The 17,489-nt window shown below is 40.5% G+C and overlaps 1 protein-coding gene across 7 annotated transcripts in view; it reads left to right on the top strand.

The window, feature by feature from the left end:
* DYNC1I1 (dynein cytoplasmic 1 intermediate chain 1) overlaps positions 1-17,489 on the top strand; it is a 186,485-nt gene that overhangs the window by 112,130 nt on the left and 56,866 nt on the right. For all 7 annotated transcript variants that reach the window (XM_042044169.1, XM_042044171.1, XM_042044168.1 and 4 more), the window contains 3 exons: positions 115-277; positions 1,437-1,536; positions 6,471-6,596. In XM_042044169.1, the coding sequence (XP_041900103.1) occupies positions 115-277; positions 1,437-1,536; positions 6,471-6,596 (389 nt within the window). The remainder of the gene's footprint in view (positions 1-114; positions 278-1,436; positions 1,537-6,470; positions 6,597-17,489) is intronic.

Genomic DNA, 17,489 nt, shown 5'->3' with positions numbered 1-17,489 from the left:
CTCCTGACATTGCTACAGCAAGCTTTCATGTCAAAAGAAACCCACTGAAGATGTTGATTCATTGGGAAAGGGGTGAAATGTCATACTCCTAACTATATCTTTTCATTTTCCAAGCTCCTCCTAGAGAACTGACAGAAGAAGAAAAGCAACAAGTTCTCCATTCAGAAGAATTCCTGATATTTTTTGACCGCACAATACGTGTAATTGAGAGAGCTTTGGCTGAAGATTCAGACATCTTCTTTGACTACAGTGGCAGAGATGTAGAAGAGAAAGATGGGTCAGTTTGGGGTTTTTTTTGCTTTTGTAAAATGAGTTTTATAAAGAGAATTCAAGTAACAGGAAGCCTTAACTTTAAACAGAATTTAACATTTTTACAGCTAAGAAAAGCTCAAAATTTCTCTGTGAAGGCCTGGGTTACTTTGTCATCTGAAATTATATTGTAAAATAGCTTTGTGCTTGACTGATCTGGGGTTGGGTTTTTGGTTTTTTTTTAACTTGACATATTATTCAGCTGGTTTAATTTTTTGTTTCATTTTTAGGGTGAAATTTAAAATTCTGAACAAATAACTGAAATAGATAAATGTGTGTATACACATGTACATGTAAACGTGTACATTCCAGTGGTGTACATGTGTGTGCTTATGATATTTTCACAGATTCGAATTAGTGTTGTTTATATTCTACTACTGCCTCAGGTCTGTAATGGATCCCACTATACCATGCATTGTGGGGATAAAATTATGATCTCCCAAAGCATTTGCAATCTAAACAGCTAAGACAAGAAGTGACAAGTTTTGTTTTCAGAATTGATATGGGAGCAAAGCAGTAAAACTTGTTAGTTGGAGAGGAAATACATAGGTTGTAACAGCTATGTATCTGTTGAGGCCTCATGGCAAATCAGGAGCTGTATTGCACTGAAGTTACTGGAGGTTAACCCAGAACACCATCCCTATGGACCAGCTGAGTGCATCAGTGTGGCAGTGTTGGACCAGCACTGAACTTCAGCCTGTCCTTACAGTGTCACACAGCATCTGCTCTCTCCACCTCTGGGAGGAGGTGCTGTACCTTTAAGATTTCAGGAGTCAAAAGTAAGAGAGGTTTGGTTATAGCTTGGAGGTGAAGGTTCAGAAAAGGGGGAACTGAATGCCAGGGCTGGGTTCATCCTGAGAGACAAAGAGGGCAGAGAGCCCAGAGTGACCCGGAAGAGTCAGGCAGGCAGTGAGAAATTAAGAAATGTGGTTTTGTGAAACAGATCTAAAATGTGTTCCTTGTTGCATCATTTTCAGCCAGACAGTCAGTGAGAGCAATTAAATCAAGGTGGCAGACTTCCCCAGGCTGAGCAGAGATCTGAGAAGTAGTCGAAAACTTTGCACTGCTTTTCACAGCATTTGAACCCTGGTACTTGAAAATTTATCACTTTGTTTGAATTCACACAGAGATGTTCAAGCAGGAGCCAACCTTTCCTTTAACCGGCAGTTTTATGATGAGCACTGGTCAAAGCATCGTGTCGTCACCTGCATGGATTGGTCTCTTCAGGTAAGATGTGAAGTTGGGAGACATATTTCCGTATCACTTCCACTTCTCCCAGTGAAACTTATGGGCAGCCTCTGTGTGCTCTTCTTTATGCAGAGCAGGATGTTATTTTTGAGATAACAGCAGGGCCTTGTGTGAGTGAAAGCACATTTCTCTTTAAAGAAGAGTAATGGACAATAATGAAGCTGTCAGCTTCTTTTTTTTTATATATGTTACTTGGTCTTCAAAATCAGGATATTGTGTTTGAACCCTAGGTTAACAAACCTACCAAGATGAAGTCTTTACTTTTCCTTTCCCTTTCACTACTTCAGCCCATGCAAACATTTTTAGGACAAAAGGTTTAAAATTAAACTAACTAAAATTAATTTACTAAATATGCGTAACTATACATAGTAGTATATACAATTCAAAAAATAATGGTGAGAAATAAAATTAATTTTTCTAATATACTAAAAATAAAAAGGTGAAAGTATCTGAACAATTTGAAAAGATTGAAAAGAGGTCTTTCAAAAACTGCTGGGTCCTCTCTTCAAGTGATGGAAGAGGAGACTGCAGCTGCCCTGGGGCATACCAAAGCAACATGCCTGAAATGTACCCAGTTTCTGTGCACTGCAAGGCAGTCATTGCAGAAAAAAATTGATGATAGACCTGCTTAAACTCTCCAAAACCAATACAGTCACATCAGCAAAGTACAGAAACCAGGTTAATTAGTTACTCTGTTGGAGAGCTGGGATTAGCACACACAGACATCATCACAGGTCCTGTTAAATTAATTTAGTTCTGGTTTTACTCCAGCCCCCCTTGTCCTGTTTCATCATTGTTAGCCTGTTCCTAGGTTCTGGCCTGGAGCAAAGCATCTGGTTTCCCTGTGGAGAGAACCAAGGACACTCTGCTCCTAAATCCACAATACAGATGCAACAAAACTGCTCCAAGAGGACATGGAGCTAAAAAATGCGAGCACAAGCCAGTCTGCCCACTTGGCCCGAAACCCAGCCTCAGTCATGCCACAGGGTCTCCAGAGACCTGGTGCAGCCTGGTGTGGGCAGCAAAGGTGCTATAGATGTAGTTCAGCCCAGTGTTAAGAACAAGCTTTGCCTAATCTTAGAAGGAGCAGCTCTTTCTGCACCACATTAGATATGCACATGAGCAGAGCAAGTGGTCAAGGTCAAGTACATAAATGATGTGTGCAGACTGGAGAGAGGCAGTGGATAAGGAGCACAGGGACTTTGAATCTGTGCTTCTCTCTTTCCCCTTGAAATGGCAGCAGAGCTGCTTCCATCCCTCTGGGTACTTCCCAGGCAAGGCGGCAGCTGACTGCACTCAGGACGTGGAGGCAGCAGAGAGGAGAAGAGTCGGGGGGATCCCAGTGAGTGTGGCTGGTAGGCTGAGGAGGTCTGGGGGGTGCACAACAGCCAGCTGCAGAGAGGCTTCTTGTAATAGCCATCTTGTGCCCCATGCGTGAAATGAAGGATTTATACCTTTGCTTTCATACAAAATATCAGTCTAGCAACAGGTATGCACTATTGTGATGTGGGTGGCCTTTAAGCACATATGGATTTCCACAGAAATCAAATATAAGCCTGAGGAAACACTTATCTTAAACTGTTCACTTGTTCAGGGGCTGGAAATTACATGGAATTCTTATCTGATATTTTCCTAACAGACAGCTCTTACTGTATTCCCAGGGCAGCAAGAAAAAAAGCCGCCTCAGAAGAGCACTGCCAAATGTAATTGTTCAGCCCCTGGGGCTTGAAGGCATGTTCTGCTTCCCACCTCTTTGTTCCAGGGTGGCCCCGCCTGCCTTCCTCTTTGTTAACTCCTCATGCTCAGCTCCCTGGCACCCCAGCAGGGGCTCCTCTGTGTGGGGGGCTTCTGCATGCTGCCCTACAGTAGCTTGGGAGTAGGGACTTGCCTCCTTGCTTTCCTGCTTTAAGTTGTATCCATGGGACAGGAGGTGGAGCCGGGCAGAGGTATTTCACCTAACCACTAGCTCTGCTGCTCACACACGCTCCAGGACATGACAGTGTCCACTGTGCCAAAGAATAACTTGAATAATCATGGGAACTGCAGAACACATTGCTCAATTTTCTGCGATAAAACTGCTGCTGCGAAACAGCCTGGAGGTAAATAGAAGCTTAATCAAACAAAGGACATTGATACATCGATTAAACAAGTTATTCTGTTCCCAGTCACATGTACAATATGGTCTCAAACATGTGGGACCATTCATACCCTTCAAGTTAACTCTCTAGCCCCTTGATTCTTTCACAGAGCAACAGGAAAATGGCTTAGGTGCTTAAGGATCTTAGGGAAAGGCCCAACAGACTGAGAGTAAACACAAAGAATGATATCACCTTACTATGTGCATGGGAGGGGAGCTAACTTAGATAGCCTAAAGCCAAGAAAACCATGGTCTCGGGGATAGTGATGTGTCTTTCTTGACTCTCGGGCAACAGCCTTGAATGAGGTTTCGCACAGCACCGTTGTCATGTTGTTTTCAGTTGCAGGACATCTGGGTACCTGGTGAGGACTGAAACTGTGTAAGTGGAAGTAGATTGAGTGGAGCACTGGAGTGTGCAATGGCAGAGAGGATTTAGGGTGCTGCATTTAGCTCTGTTTTTTTAAGGGTCAAAAAGCCTCATAATGGTGCAACCCAGCTAGCTATGACCCCAGCATCTGTGTAAATTTTAAACTGTGTTTCCAGTCAAATACATAAAGTGATTGCAAAACCTACCAATAGACCAGCAAGATTTGAGTCAGTGTTTGTTTATGGCCAGACGTGCTGCTAACCATGCTCACTAAACTTCCCAGGAGCATGAGGCAGCCTCAAAGTGCTTCAGAATTGGTACTTTGGAGCAGGTCACACACCCTAGCTGGTTGCAGTCATGCTGGCAGGAGGGGTTGTTGCTTCTGCCTGCCCAGGTATCTGCCCCTTCATGACTGCAGGCTTAGCCACTCGTGTGAATGGTACCCAACCTGTTCAGCCAAAACATGATGGCCTGCCAAGAGCCTGCTGCACACTCTGTTTACTTGGACATGGGCCAGTGTGGGATGAAAAGGTTCAAAGGAGAAGCTGAGCTCGCTGTTCAGAAGTGGTTGTAAGCTCTGTTGCAGGAGTGGGAGAGGAGAGGGGTGAGATGGATGAGAGCAGTTGAGGGCATGGTTGGCACAACTGTGTCCAGAGAGGTGGTATCTCAGGTGTGGGATTAATCCACCCTCAGGTCTCCCTCAGGTCTTGATGAGGGAGAAGACGTGGTTGGTCTACTGCATCCTCTAAATCCCATGCAAGTGAATTGGGTGCTGAATTGTCCTTACAAGGTGTGCCAGCAGCCAGGGTCTGGAGGGATGTAGGTACAACCTAGTCAGAGCTTCCTTCAAATGGGAAAAGGGAGGCTATGGTGGCCATGTGTCATTGCTGATTCTTCCACACATGGGGCCAGGCTAATTTGGAGCGATGAGCTTGGATAGAAAAATCATCAGCTCTTTGATGCATTATCCATGGAAGTGTACAGAAAGTGGGAAGTAACAGCTGCTGGTGGCAGAAGTTACAGCTGCGTGCATTATTTCTTCCAAATGGATTTTGAGAGCAGAGAGTTTCAAACCCCAATAATAATGATATAAAGAGTGGTGGTTTGGGTTTTTTTTATTGTTAAAGTGCATTTGGACCAAATTCACAGCTCCCAAATGGCAGTTTCTTTGTCCTGCTTCCTTTGCATCTACTAGCTTCACTGTTCTCTTGTAAAGTGGTGGATGGCTTGGCAGGAATCTACCTGGGAAAGACAAAAAGTGACAATAACTTGCAGAAATTGAGGGAAATTGTTGAGAAATATTGAGGGAAAACATTTCTGGTTTACAGGAGGAGAATGTAGGTCTTGCAGAACCTGAGCTGCTGACTCGTTGGTCTGCAGAAGCCACATGCTTTTCTCTGGACATGCTATAATGTCCACTGCCCTATCCCTCTAAATGGGCAAATAGAGGGAAGGACAGAGGTTACCAGAGGTGCCTAGCGTCAAACGTGAGAGTGGACAACTGGGAGTTACTATGTAGACAGAAAGTAATTGATGTTTTGTGGATAAATTAGTACTTCTTATGGTGTTTTAACATGATGCAAGGTCATCAAGACAGTGTGAAATTCTGATTTTTCACGTTTGATATTATGTATATATAGATAGGTATATATAAACAAAGCAAATACATATGGGTGTTCCATATCTACTCCTATACAACAGTGGATAATGGGTATACAAGAAAGTGTAGATCTGATTTTAAAGTGCTTATTGCATCAATCTCGCTGAGTCAGTGGAATTCAAGGTCACCCTGTGCTTTACAAGATGACCTCAGCATCTTGCAAAATTGAGCTTCTGTGAAGAAAATATTTTGTTTGCCATTTGAGTCATCAAGAAGAGCTTTCACGTTGATTCCGTGCATAAGTGCATAAGAGTGCATAATGAAATAAGAAAGAATAGTTTTCAGGAATGCTGAAAAAAAAGTGAATTTCAGAATAAAAGCAAGTCAACCCTATGGTTGTAGTGTTTTATTATCAAAATCAATTAAGACAGCAGTTTGTCCCTGAAGAGATAGTTAAGCAAATACATTAAAATTATTCAAGCGTTCAAATTTTCCCTCTTCCTTCCTTTTCATTCCCTTTATAAATATTGTGTTAGTTGTCTTTTCTTAAGAATTACCTGCTGAAAATAACATTGCCCTTGTGATATTTGAGAATAACTGATAGAGAGCAAGTATCTGGGGCTTTAAGGATGTTAGGGATGAGTAAAATGTAAAACCAAAATGAAGCAGAATAGTATGATTGAACTAGCATGTATAATAATTAAAACCAGATATTGCACGTTTAGTGTAGATTATTTCTGTCTCATATGATTTTGTGTAGGTTTTTCATCATCCATGTTATTTCATTTGTATTTTCTTTTCCTTTCTAGTACCCTGAATTGATGGTTGCATCTTATAACAATAATGAAGATGCTCCACATGAACCGGATGGGGTAGCCTTGGTGTGGAACATGAAGTTCAAGAAAACCACACCAGAATATGTTTTCCATTGTCAGGTAAGACTGAGGAAGCCATTGGTTATAGGCTAGGCAAAAGAGTTTACTACATAGTGCATCTCCCCACTGTTTATATGAAAAGGTTAAGGTCAAAAGTAGGCATTTTTAGTAAAAGTACAAGTGACAGTCCAGTGTTTTTAGAAGGCAACCAGCCTTCTCCAACAAAAGCCTGTCAGGACTGCATGTCGTTCTTTGTCTATTTAAAACAGTCCCTAGGAGATTTAGTTCATAAATCCCTCACACTTATGAAGTAACTGTGGTGTACCACTTCCTCATCCAGGCAGTTACACATGCTTTCCCACCCACGTTAACTTCCTCGCATCCTCTGCACTCAAGCTGCCTACCCTTGCCTTGGTTCTGCTCAATATCATGTTTTGCCTTTAAAATTGGGTAGTAAACGTCACATTTTTGGACATGCGTCTGACTTCCAGCTTGATCAAAATGGTCTCGATTACAAGAACTACTCCACCAATTCCTAATTCCTGTTTGACTGTCCTTTAGGTCAGCAAAATAGTGCTTCACTTCACTCAGTGCTACTTTACAGTCACGCTGGTTTAGAAGTTCATGGACAATTACAAAATAATTGAGTGGTTTATTTCTGTATGTCTGTTTAGTCCTCTTTTGCCACTGCTTTTGTGTGTGAAGTGGCACAGCCTCGTATTGACAGAAGTGTTCAGCTCACTGGCTCTATCTCCATGAAACTGTCCAAACTGTGGAACAGGGCTTGGGCCAGATTTCAAACCTCTTCATTAATATCCCTCTGTAGTAATTAAATACAGGATAGTGGTATTCAAAAAGCCATATGGAAAAGTTTCAGCAAGTAAAACTTAACAATCAGAGATTAGTAAAACGCAGATAATTCTGTGGTAAAAATTGCTTCTCTTGGAAGGATATGTATTACCTGTCTAATTGTGTAAGCTAAGTGTCATTTTACATTCAAGGACCAAACATCTTTTTGAACTAAGTTTTTGTTTGGACTTGGGTACATTATCAGATGTAACATAGTGGGAGGGAGTTGCTGGAATTGAAGTTGCTGCTTCAACCTGATAAGTAACCTTTAATTCTGGGCATATTTTTCTAATTTGCTATGCTGAAAAACTACTTCACAAGGAGTTTAGGCCTGCAAATGTGCCATACAGATTTATGTACGTGTGTATATATGTATGTGTGTGTGTTTGTGTATTACCTTTGAAATGAGGACTTGTATTTGCCTGGATATCGTATTCGGCAGCCAATGTGTTCTTTCAGACTGGTTAAGACCTTAGCTCAGATCCCATGTTCAGATTCTTCTATGATGTACATGCTGCTTAATGTTTTGAACAAAATTTTCAAGAGAAGAAATGGCATTTCTAGGAAGAATAATCCTTAAACTAGATTGATTTTGCAAGATAATGAGCAGATTTGGGGTAGCCCTTCTAAGCACACAGAGGAAGATTGACTAAAGCCATAACAGTTTGCTCCATTAATTTAAAGTTCTATCTCGATACTCTTAAACAGAGGAGGTATGACTCACTGCATGGAAAGCAATGAGACAGGCTACCCTTGCCATTAGAAAAACACACATAGGACAAAATGGTGGCCAGGAATTTGGCATGGCTGAGCTTCTGTCTAATCCTCACATTGTTGGATGTGCCCCTTTTTAGAAATGGAACTTTAAAACCTGTGAATTGAGAGACACATATGACACTGTGCTTGCACATGTATCCTGGATTCATGCTCTTTCAGCTAAAGGACATCAGTTCTACCCATGGGAACTACTTATTTTCTTTTCAAACTGACCATAGATAATTTGCATTTAAATCCATTATGAGTTGGATCTGTCTTCGAATCACCATTATAGGGCTTTCGATGTGGAATATCTTCTGTGCATCTTCAGATCAGATGGGGATACCCACATATGATTAAATGGGGAAGCAAAAAGTACACAACTTGGTCTCTTGAACACAGGTTTGTTCTAACTGACTCAGATGGAAAATAAGAAAAAAATAGCATCTTAGCTCAGAGTCTGGATTTCAGTTCTATAGATCATCATGTTATTCTGTTAGTGGAAACAGACTGTATTATTAGTCAGCCCCATATCATTTATATTACCATTTTGCTACAGAAACATTCCCTTATTCAGTCCTGATCCAGTTATTTCTCTAGGCCTTCTGAGAGAGAGGCCCAATTTTATTTCACAAAATGCATGACCTTATAACAGTCCAGCCCAACAGCTAGAGATGAACGCACACCTTATTGTTATAGCTAGGTTGCCCAGATATGATAAACACAGTACTTTGAGTGTACTCAAATAATTGAGTGTACTCAAATTTCCACAATAGGCCTCTGTTTTCCTTCCTAAAGACTTTCTGCAAAAAGTGGTCTCAATAAATCCTGCAAATGCTGACTAATACACCTTTTTCCTTTCAATTTTTGGGGCTCAGAGAGCAAGATACAAGGAAGTAGAAACTCATTTCAGGTGTGACTGTCAATGAGCTTTTGCAAGCCACTTCTGAGAAACCAAATCAATAAATAGGTTTTTGAAGCCATTTCTGAGAAACTGCTAAGAAATTTCACCTCAGGAATTCTGGTAACATCAATAGAGATAGATCTGTGAAGCATCTCTGGACAGCTGAAGAGCTGGCTGGAATGCAGCAGGGAGAACTTCAGATACCAATTGTGCTAATTTGGTAAATTTTTGAAGCTAGAACCCTTAATGTTTTCCTGTCTTTCCTGATATATTATCCAGATTTAGGTGAGATGAGTACCATGGAATTTCTTCATTTTCTTTACCTCTTTCTGGGACTGTTTTTAATCTAACATAGGAGAATGTGAAATGCTGAAAGTTGCCAGAACCAAGGAGCTTCAACTAAAGCTGTCTATCAGCCATGACAGACAATGATGTAAAAATCTACTGGCAAGGACATTTTTGCCTAACTCCAGTCAGCAAAATATTTGATTTCAGTCCTCAAATGTGAGGAGTGGTATATTCTGTAAATATGAAATTCTTACCCAATTTCAAGTCATATGAAATTGTTGGCTCATTAATACAATTTAAGTAGTAGTAAATTTCATAGCTCTACAACATGTTGTGCTACAAATACTGGGTTCAATTTTAGTTATTATGCATTAAAGGAAAAATGACAATCAGCCAAGTGGACATGTTTACTCACTAATTCATGTGTACTGCCATGTGCTCTATCAGATGCTTTCTAAAATGAAACAGTCCTGCTGGCTTCTACTCTCACCTCCTATGGAATATTTTTTTTCTACATGTTTTATTTTTGCCCTTCTTTGGGTTTTTATATTTCTGCTTCATGTGCTGACAGTATTTTAGCTGTGACTCCCAAATTTTTTCCTCTGTAGCTCATCATACATCTCTTTACCACAAGGTTAGAAATAGGAAAACAGGGAAGAATGAGGGATTGGACAATTTTTTCATTTGTTTTCCTATGCAAGCAAAAATTGTTGTCTCAGAAGCAACGTTGGAATGAAAGGGTGATATCATTTGCCAAAGGAATGAATGCTCAATGCTTTCCTTAGGTAGTGAGAAATAAATGGAGCATGCAGTTGATACTGCAGAGTGCAGACTGGGAATATCTTTGTAGGGAAGAGTCAGGAATATCCTCTTCCCCCATGCTGGAGCATAACATACTATTGGTGTAATCCAGAGCATTCCAAAGGCAAGACACATGCCTTTCAGAAGTACTTCATGAAACCCTGCAGATGAGTCATCCCTAGTTGGGTTGGTTTGGCAGTATCCAGAGATGGAATGAATTCCAGCAACAACATGGAAATTGCATTGAATATCCCTTGGTTTAGTTGGGAGAATTTTAAGCAGTGGTTCACACTGCTTCTCTCAGCTACTGCTGGTCTGTGTTTAGGTGGGGGTGACAAAAACAAAAATAGTATCTCACAGTTATTGATGATCTGACTCAACATGTGCTCAATCCTGTATTGATTTCTGGAATGCACGGGGCTGGCCTTCTATGTGAACATTCCCATACCATTGATTGATAGAGTAGCACCAACCATATTTCTCAATATTTCTGTCTTTTTCAGAAAGTGCTTTTTATGTTCTTAATGTGTTTTTTTTCCCTGAACATACAAATAAAAATCTACATTACCCATTAATTATGAGGATTATTTGCACTACTCATCATCTCTGCCCATGATGTTGTTTCTGTTTCACAGTGGTCTGACCTAAGCTTTCTAAGCCAGAGTTACCTGAAGAAGTATCTGAAACTTTGCAGCCACATATCTGGTCAAGTGAGGCAAATGAGAACTCAGAGTTTGCAGTAGATGGGCTAGCAGATAATAGTCTGAGCTTTATACCCCTTCTTCCAGCAGGGCCTGTTAGCATGTGTACAGCACAGCTCTTCTATCAGATCTCATAGCTTCTGGGTTAGAGCTGATCTGCAGAGACAGAAGTCAGAAGGAAAAGAAATAATCAGTGTGTCTAAGGGACTTTAGGGTATTACAAACCATTTCCTTTCTTCTGGAACTAAAGAGGGGTTATTAAAGTTGGTTGAGGTATCTGGATCTCAGCCTCAAACATTCATCATTTCAGGAGAGGAGGGGTGGAGGAAGACAGCTAAAGGTATTAGTTTCATGCAAATAAACCAAATTGAATGTGACTTTCTGATTTGGACGGCTCTGCATTGTGATTGGAAAGTAAAGATTTCTGCTTTACTACACCCAATCTAATGATAACAGAAATAAAAAAAATACTACATTGACTGTCTTTTGATTTATTATGGGTTATTTCCTGATCTACTAATTTCCTCTTTGTCAGCTATGTCTTTTCCAAATGTCTTGAAAGGACAGTGAGAAGTACAGATCTGACACTTTGAAGCAACTACATTCAGTGTATTTTTAAAGAAGGAGAGCAGATACGAAGTAGCTTTTATTTGAGGAAGCAGTAACCATTTAAGAGTTCTTTCAAGGAGTCAGATTGACTTTTAGCATAATCACAAAAATATTTCAGCAGTATATCATTTTCAATAGCTGCAGCTATTTCTGTCCTTTTCCTAAAATGCCATGCAGTCAGATTTACTTGGTTAGTTCCATCTTTTTACTAAACTGTCAGGTTTTTTGTGGGAAAGGGGATTTGTGTTCTGTATTTTAATTTCAAGAAAAGCTGTCCGTGCTTGGAAAATATTGGTGGATTGGGTACAGAAATCAGCTACTCAGCTGCACCACAAAATGTTTCATTCTCCCCTAGCTTTTTTGTAGTGGCTTCCATGCACTGCCATTAAGTTATGTGTTTGACCACTCTTCATTGCTTATCCTGGTGTGGTCTTTCCCTTTTCAACTAAATGGATGGAGTCATAAATGCATATCTTAGAATTAGATGCATTGAGGTAAGAGAAAGGCTATATTTAGTGGCTGATATTGGCCAGAGTTGCCTTATTTTTTTTCCTGATTTGGTTCCTTTGTTGTTGTCTGCTCTTTCAAAATCAACATAAATTCCTTCAGATGTGCTTTTTTCTCCAGCAGCCTGCCTTCTAAAGGTGCTGAGCGCCCAAATCCACAAGACTTGTGTGTGGAACAGGCTGAGGTAAAAGCCTGAATGACTAATATCCTCCTTTTCCCTTGTCCTTGAGTTTCCTTCTCTGTGGAAGCCAAACTAGAGCTCAGTCTCTAAAGAAAAGAAATACTACAAGAAGTTTAGGAAAGTCCAGGAAGTATGGTTGAAATACTTAAAAAATGAAGAAAATTTTCTCTTTTAGTTATAATGGTGCTTTTCTACAAAAACTTCCTCACCTTGTTAGCACTGACTTTCAAGCAGGGATTCAGCTCTTCAGAGACATAAAAGAAATGAAAGACTCTGAACTCCCTCTAAGTGTCACAGAATTCCCTAAGTAAAATCAATCCAAAGAACCAGCGTGTCCAGTTCCAGAGCTGACTTATCTAATTCCTCAGTTTCTAGTGAGAGAGGGTATCTGTGGTCAGTCTTTAAAGGGCTGTAAATGTCAGAGAAGACATGTGGTTCTGAGATGACTGCAAATTTTCCCAAAAAAACCACAAACCCCTTCTTTGGAAGAGAAAGTTTTTTCCAAACTGAATTTCCCCATGACCCTATGATCCTAAACATGAATCAGATTCTGCCTTTTTTCAAAGTAGTTCTCTGGTGAATGGACCTCTGAATGTCTGCCTGTGAAGACACTGAGACAGCTGTCATAGTGGGAATACCTCAGCACCCAGGGTCCCAGATGTGTTGCAGACTTTAATAGCACATACCAAAATATTGTCAATCATACCAAGGAGGGCTTCTTCAGCAATAAAGGGGCTGTTTTGTTTTCATTTCAGTTTTGTTTCCTGCTGTGCATCATTGGTAGGATGACCTTTGTGGAGCTGTGTAGAGCTCTGCTGTGCCTTTTCTCTGGGACACTCTGTTGCTCTTACATTTGTGCCTACATGGTTATCTCCACACTGTAATAGTTAATGCAGATGCGTAGTTGCGCCATTCTGAATTACAGTTTGGGGAAAGTTCTAATTCTAACTCTATGACTGGGGGAGAAGAAGAGTTTCAGCTACAGCTTGTGATAGAAGGACATACTTATTCTGTTCCTGTTTCAAAACTTTTGTTCTCTGCCACGTTTCTGTTTGGAATAGAGCACAGTTTGTAAGAAAGAGCCCATGTCTTGTCTCTTAGGCTATTGTTTTAGATTCTTCCCTCTGTTCTCAGCTGATACCAGTTGTCTTTTTTTGCTCCTCCCATTGGAGGATACACCACTTCTAGCCTTTGATGATTAAAAATAACTATCACTTGGCCTAAGATTAGTGCCCCAATACTTGTGGAGAGATTGTGTGTGAGTCAGTAGAAGTTACACCCACACATCTGAAGGCTAAGTGTAGTACTTGGAAAATGGTTTTTGGTGTCTTAGGTGAGAGACCTGCATGCAGCAGATTTGTAGAGGGGGACAAACAGGACCACATGTATGAGGGACGGAGTGTCCTGTCTCCTGTCAAAGGCTTTGGTGGGGGAGGACAGAAAAGGTACTGAAAATGTGAAAATGCATGTTCTGTCTTGGGTGCCACAATGTCTTAGCCAGTCCTGAAATCACCAGTCTTGCTTTACTGCTGAAATGCTGCAGCCATTAGCGTGGAATCTACTAGCATCTGCAGTTCAGAACAAAGTATGCCATGTTTTCCACATAGCCCTTCACCTTTCAGTCCTAGAATCTCTTAAAACTGACTTATTTCCACAAAACTCAATTCATTATTTAGACTAAAGGGATGTCACAATGTTGCATACCTTCCCTTGGGTTTTAACTGTATCTTTCCAAACCCTTAGCAAAGCTGATTTTTCCATGATGACTTGGATCTCTTGCTGTCTTGTACAGAACCCTGAAGAGCGACACACCCATCAGAGCTAATTTGTATAACAAAATAATTGTACCCCGTGTCAGTCTGTGGAATGACTGCTAATACAAAAGGTGGGTGCACTTCCCCATTGGTAATTAACAGTCTGAATTATTTGAGGACTGTGTTTATACATACAAAGTCTGCTAGCAAAAGAATGCTCCTTTGCTTAGAGCAAGGCTTAAGACAGATCACCTTCCTCATTTGAAACTGAGATTTCAATTATGAATCAAATAATTAGGAAGTGACAGCTTTGCTTGTCTTGGATAGAAAATTTCAGGCGGTTCTCACTTCTAAGACTTTTTTGGAGGGAGTAGATGTCATACACTTAAATGACACGCTGTCACTACTAGCAATAGCATTGTGCTTTTTCCAAGTGTGAAAATAGAGATTTGTAATGAACCTGTACTTAAAGATGCTATTTCTCTTCCTAAAGTTCTGTAGTCTTCCTTTCAGACCAAATATAAAGAATATGTTGGCTACTTGATACAGCAAACATTGCTTTTTGTTTGTTTGTTTAAGTTTCTTTATTTCACGGGTAACTTGCATTATACCTTTCTGAATTACTGGCATCTAATATGCAATTTGGAGAAAGCCTAACCTTTGAATTTGCCGAGTTAGAAATGCAGTATTTTTAAACTTTAGCTAGCTAAGGGCAAAGAAAAATATGTCAGTCAAAAACTATATTTCATAAGAGAAAATTATAGTGATATTGATGGTTTGCCAAAACCTCAAGCAGTGACAAAATCCACAGTGTCCTGAAAGAGATGCCTTTGCAAAACCATTCCTTTGCAGATGGCTTAGATTATTGATACTTACAAACACATGACATTATTCGTTTGACTCAGAATTTTGAAAATCTCCTTTGATAAAAAAATGCAGATTTGTCACACTATCCCAAAATTGCAGAGGAAAAGATCACCAAATCCTGCAATTTTTCCTGGGGTTGTTTTATAGTTTAGAAGTTGTTGATTCGGTTCCATTTCAACATAACCTAGTGTAAAAAGGAAGGAAGGGAAAAAAGAGCCCAATTTTCCTTCATTGATACGAACTTTTTTTTTTTTTTTTTGTATATTTGAAACTCCCAGTGCTAAAAGGGTTTTAGGTGAACAAGAAATGCAGGATCAGATGTGAAATCAATAAGTCACTGAGATCCTTCCACCGAACTTTTTTCCATAAAGGATGTAGAATACCATGCAATTCCCTAGCTGCACTGCAAATGATGGATAAACAGCCATAGGCATGACTTTTCTGTTTGGGTTATGTAACTGTTCTCAGTGCAAACTACTTGCAATGAAGAGTACATTTGGTCCAAATTCAAGAAAATTATTTCACCTCATGATTTTTGTCTCTGTGGGAGCTCTATGTGAGGAGTGAAGCCTCTTTCTGTATTATCTGGCACAAAATATAAAACAGTTATTCTTCTAAATTGCTGTAAAAGGCCCCAGACACCAAGGAATCCATCATTACAGCCCAGGATACAACTGTCCACTGCCTTAGGTTTAAAATCAACAGTTTTCCGCCCTCTGTCCCCATGGCTGGATGACTGACAAGTACTTCCTTAGAAAGAACTTTTGTATATGGACGCCATTGATTTAATGATGATTAACACTCCCAGCTTCCCACAAAGGGAAGGCAGAAGCACGTGCCACATGGCTGAGATGCTGATATTATCCTTGGAAGATGTTTCCCGTGGGGCAAAAAGAAAGAAAAGCTAAAGTAGAATTATTTTAGCGTAAGATGACAAGCAAACGTCCTACATGCAAGAAGCAATATGCTTTTAACAATTTGTCTTACTGGAGAGATCAGAGTGTTTTCATTATCTCTACAACAAAATGTGCCAGAGTGTGTTAGGACCTGTGATTAATTCATTTTGATTGCTCTTATAACACTGTTTAGTGTTTTTGTAGCTCAGAAAAAATATCAATTCCACTTCAATTCCATATTGTTCATGAACATATACTGAGTCACCAGTCATTTCATGGAGAGAAAAACATGCTTAACATTTGTTATCTCATGTTTACATCTGTAAATAAATAAAGTCGGCCAAATTTAGACTGGAGTTGTGCAGAACTGCTGACATAAGTTTTCTGGGATAAATCCATTTTTCCTGGCAGGATAAAGATGCATTATAAAATGTCCCATCACTGATGCAAGTGAATGACCCAGGGATGCTGGTTTTTGAGCAAGATGTGGTCCTCTGATACTCCAGGAGTCAGCAACTGTAGGATGGCATAACTATACTGATTTAGTGTTACTAAGGTTTTGACCCTGAGACTGGAAAACACTTATCTCAACCCTTCCTCCTCTACAAGACTACTTATGGAAAAAAACTGTAGAAACCAAGCAGCATAACCTTGCAGGTGACAAAAGCAGGATGTGAAATTTCAGAAAACTAAGGTCTGTTCAGAGAAAGGGGAATTAAAAATTGTCTATAATGGGTTTCATTTATTCCTCTGTGATCTTAGCTGCTTCCTAATGGTCTATGAGTGCAGAGCTAGGCTACTGATACTAGGATCTCTACCGTAATTTACTGTAGGAGACAGGAACAGTGTGAAAGCAGCCCATGCTTCCACCCTCATTCTTAAATACAGACCCGCCTGTGGTATCTTCTGTTTCCACTAGATAGCTGTTTATTTGTGCCTCTCAGTTGCTCAATCTCCACATCTATGTGCAATAATTAATTAATTTTCAATTATTTTCAATTATTTCCAATTACATAGTGACACTACTTATAAAGAGTACATCAGTGAAAGTGATGGATATGGGCAAACATAAAACCCTCTATTATTAGTCTTCCGATGACTGACATCATCTACCTGGACTTGTGCAAAGCATTTTACACTGTCCTGCACAACATCCTTGTCTCTGAACTGGAGGGACATGGATTTGATGGATGGAACACTCAGTGGATAAGGAATTGGCTGGATGGTTGCACTCAAAAAGTTGTGGTCAATGTCCAAGCAGTGACCAGTGATGAGTGGTGTCCCCAGGGGTCAGTGTTGGGACCAGCACTGTTTAACAGCTTTATCAGCAACGTGGACAGTATGATTGAGAGCACCCTCAGCACATTCACTGACCACACCCAGCTGTGTGGTTTGGTTGACACACTGGAAGGAAGGGATGCCATCCAGAGGGACCTTCACAGGCTTGAGAGGTGGGTCTGTGCAAGTCTCATGAAGTTCAAGAAGGCCAAGTGCAAGGTCCTGCACCTGGGTAGAGGCAATGCCAAGTGGAAATGCAGGCTGGACTGAGAAGGGACTGAAAGCAGTACTGAGGGAAAGGACTTGGGGGTGTTGGTTGGTGAGAAGGTCAACACGAGCTAGCAATGGGGTCTTCATCCATGGAGACAGTCAAAACCCAGCTACCCACAGTCATCCACAATCTGCTCCATCTGATCCTGCTCTGACCAGGGGGTTGGACTAGACAATCTCTAGATGTGCTTCCCAACATTGGCAATTCAGTGAGTCTGTCTCTGACACTTCATACTCCTTTTCCCTTCCCTGTCTCTGACATTGATGTGGAAGTCAGCTGGGTAGAGACTGT

The sequence above is a fragment of the Corvus kubaryi genome, unplaced genomic scaffold, assembly GCF_017639235.1.
Source record: "Corvus kubaryi isolate FWS band 111438036 unplaced genomic scaffold, C.kubaryi_AGA036_p1.0 37398, whole genome shotgun sequence".
In the NCBI taxonomy this organism is placed as follows: Eukaryota; Metazoa; Chordata; class Aves; order Passeriformes; family Corvidae; genus Corvus; species Corvus kubaryi.
Note: the sequence above shows the minus strand (reverse complement) of the source record. Positions and strands in the feature narration are given on the sequence as shown.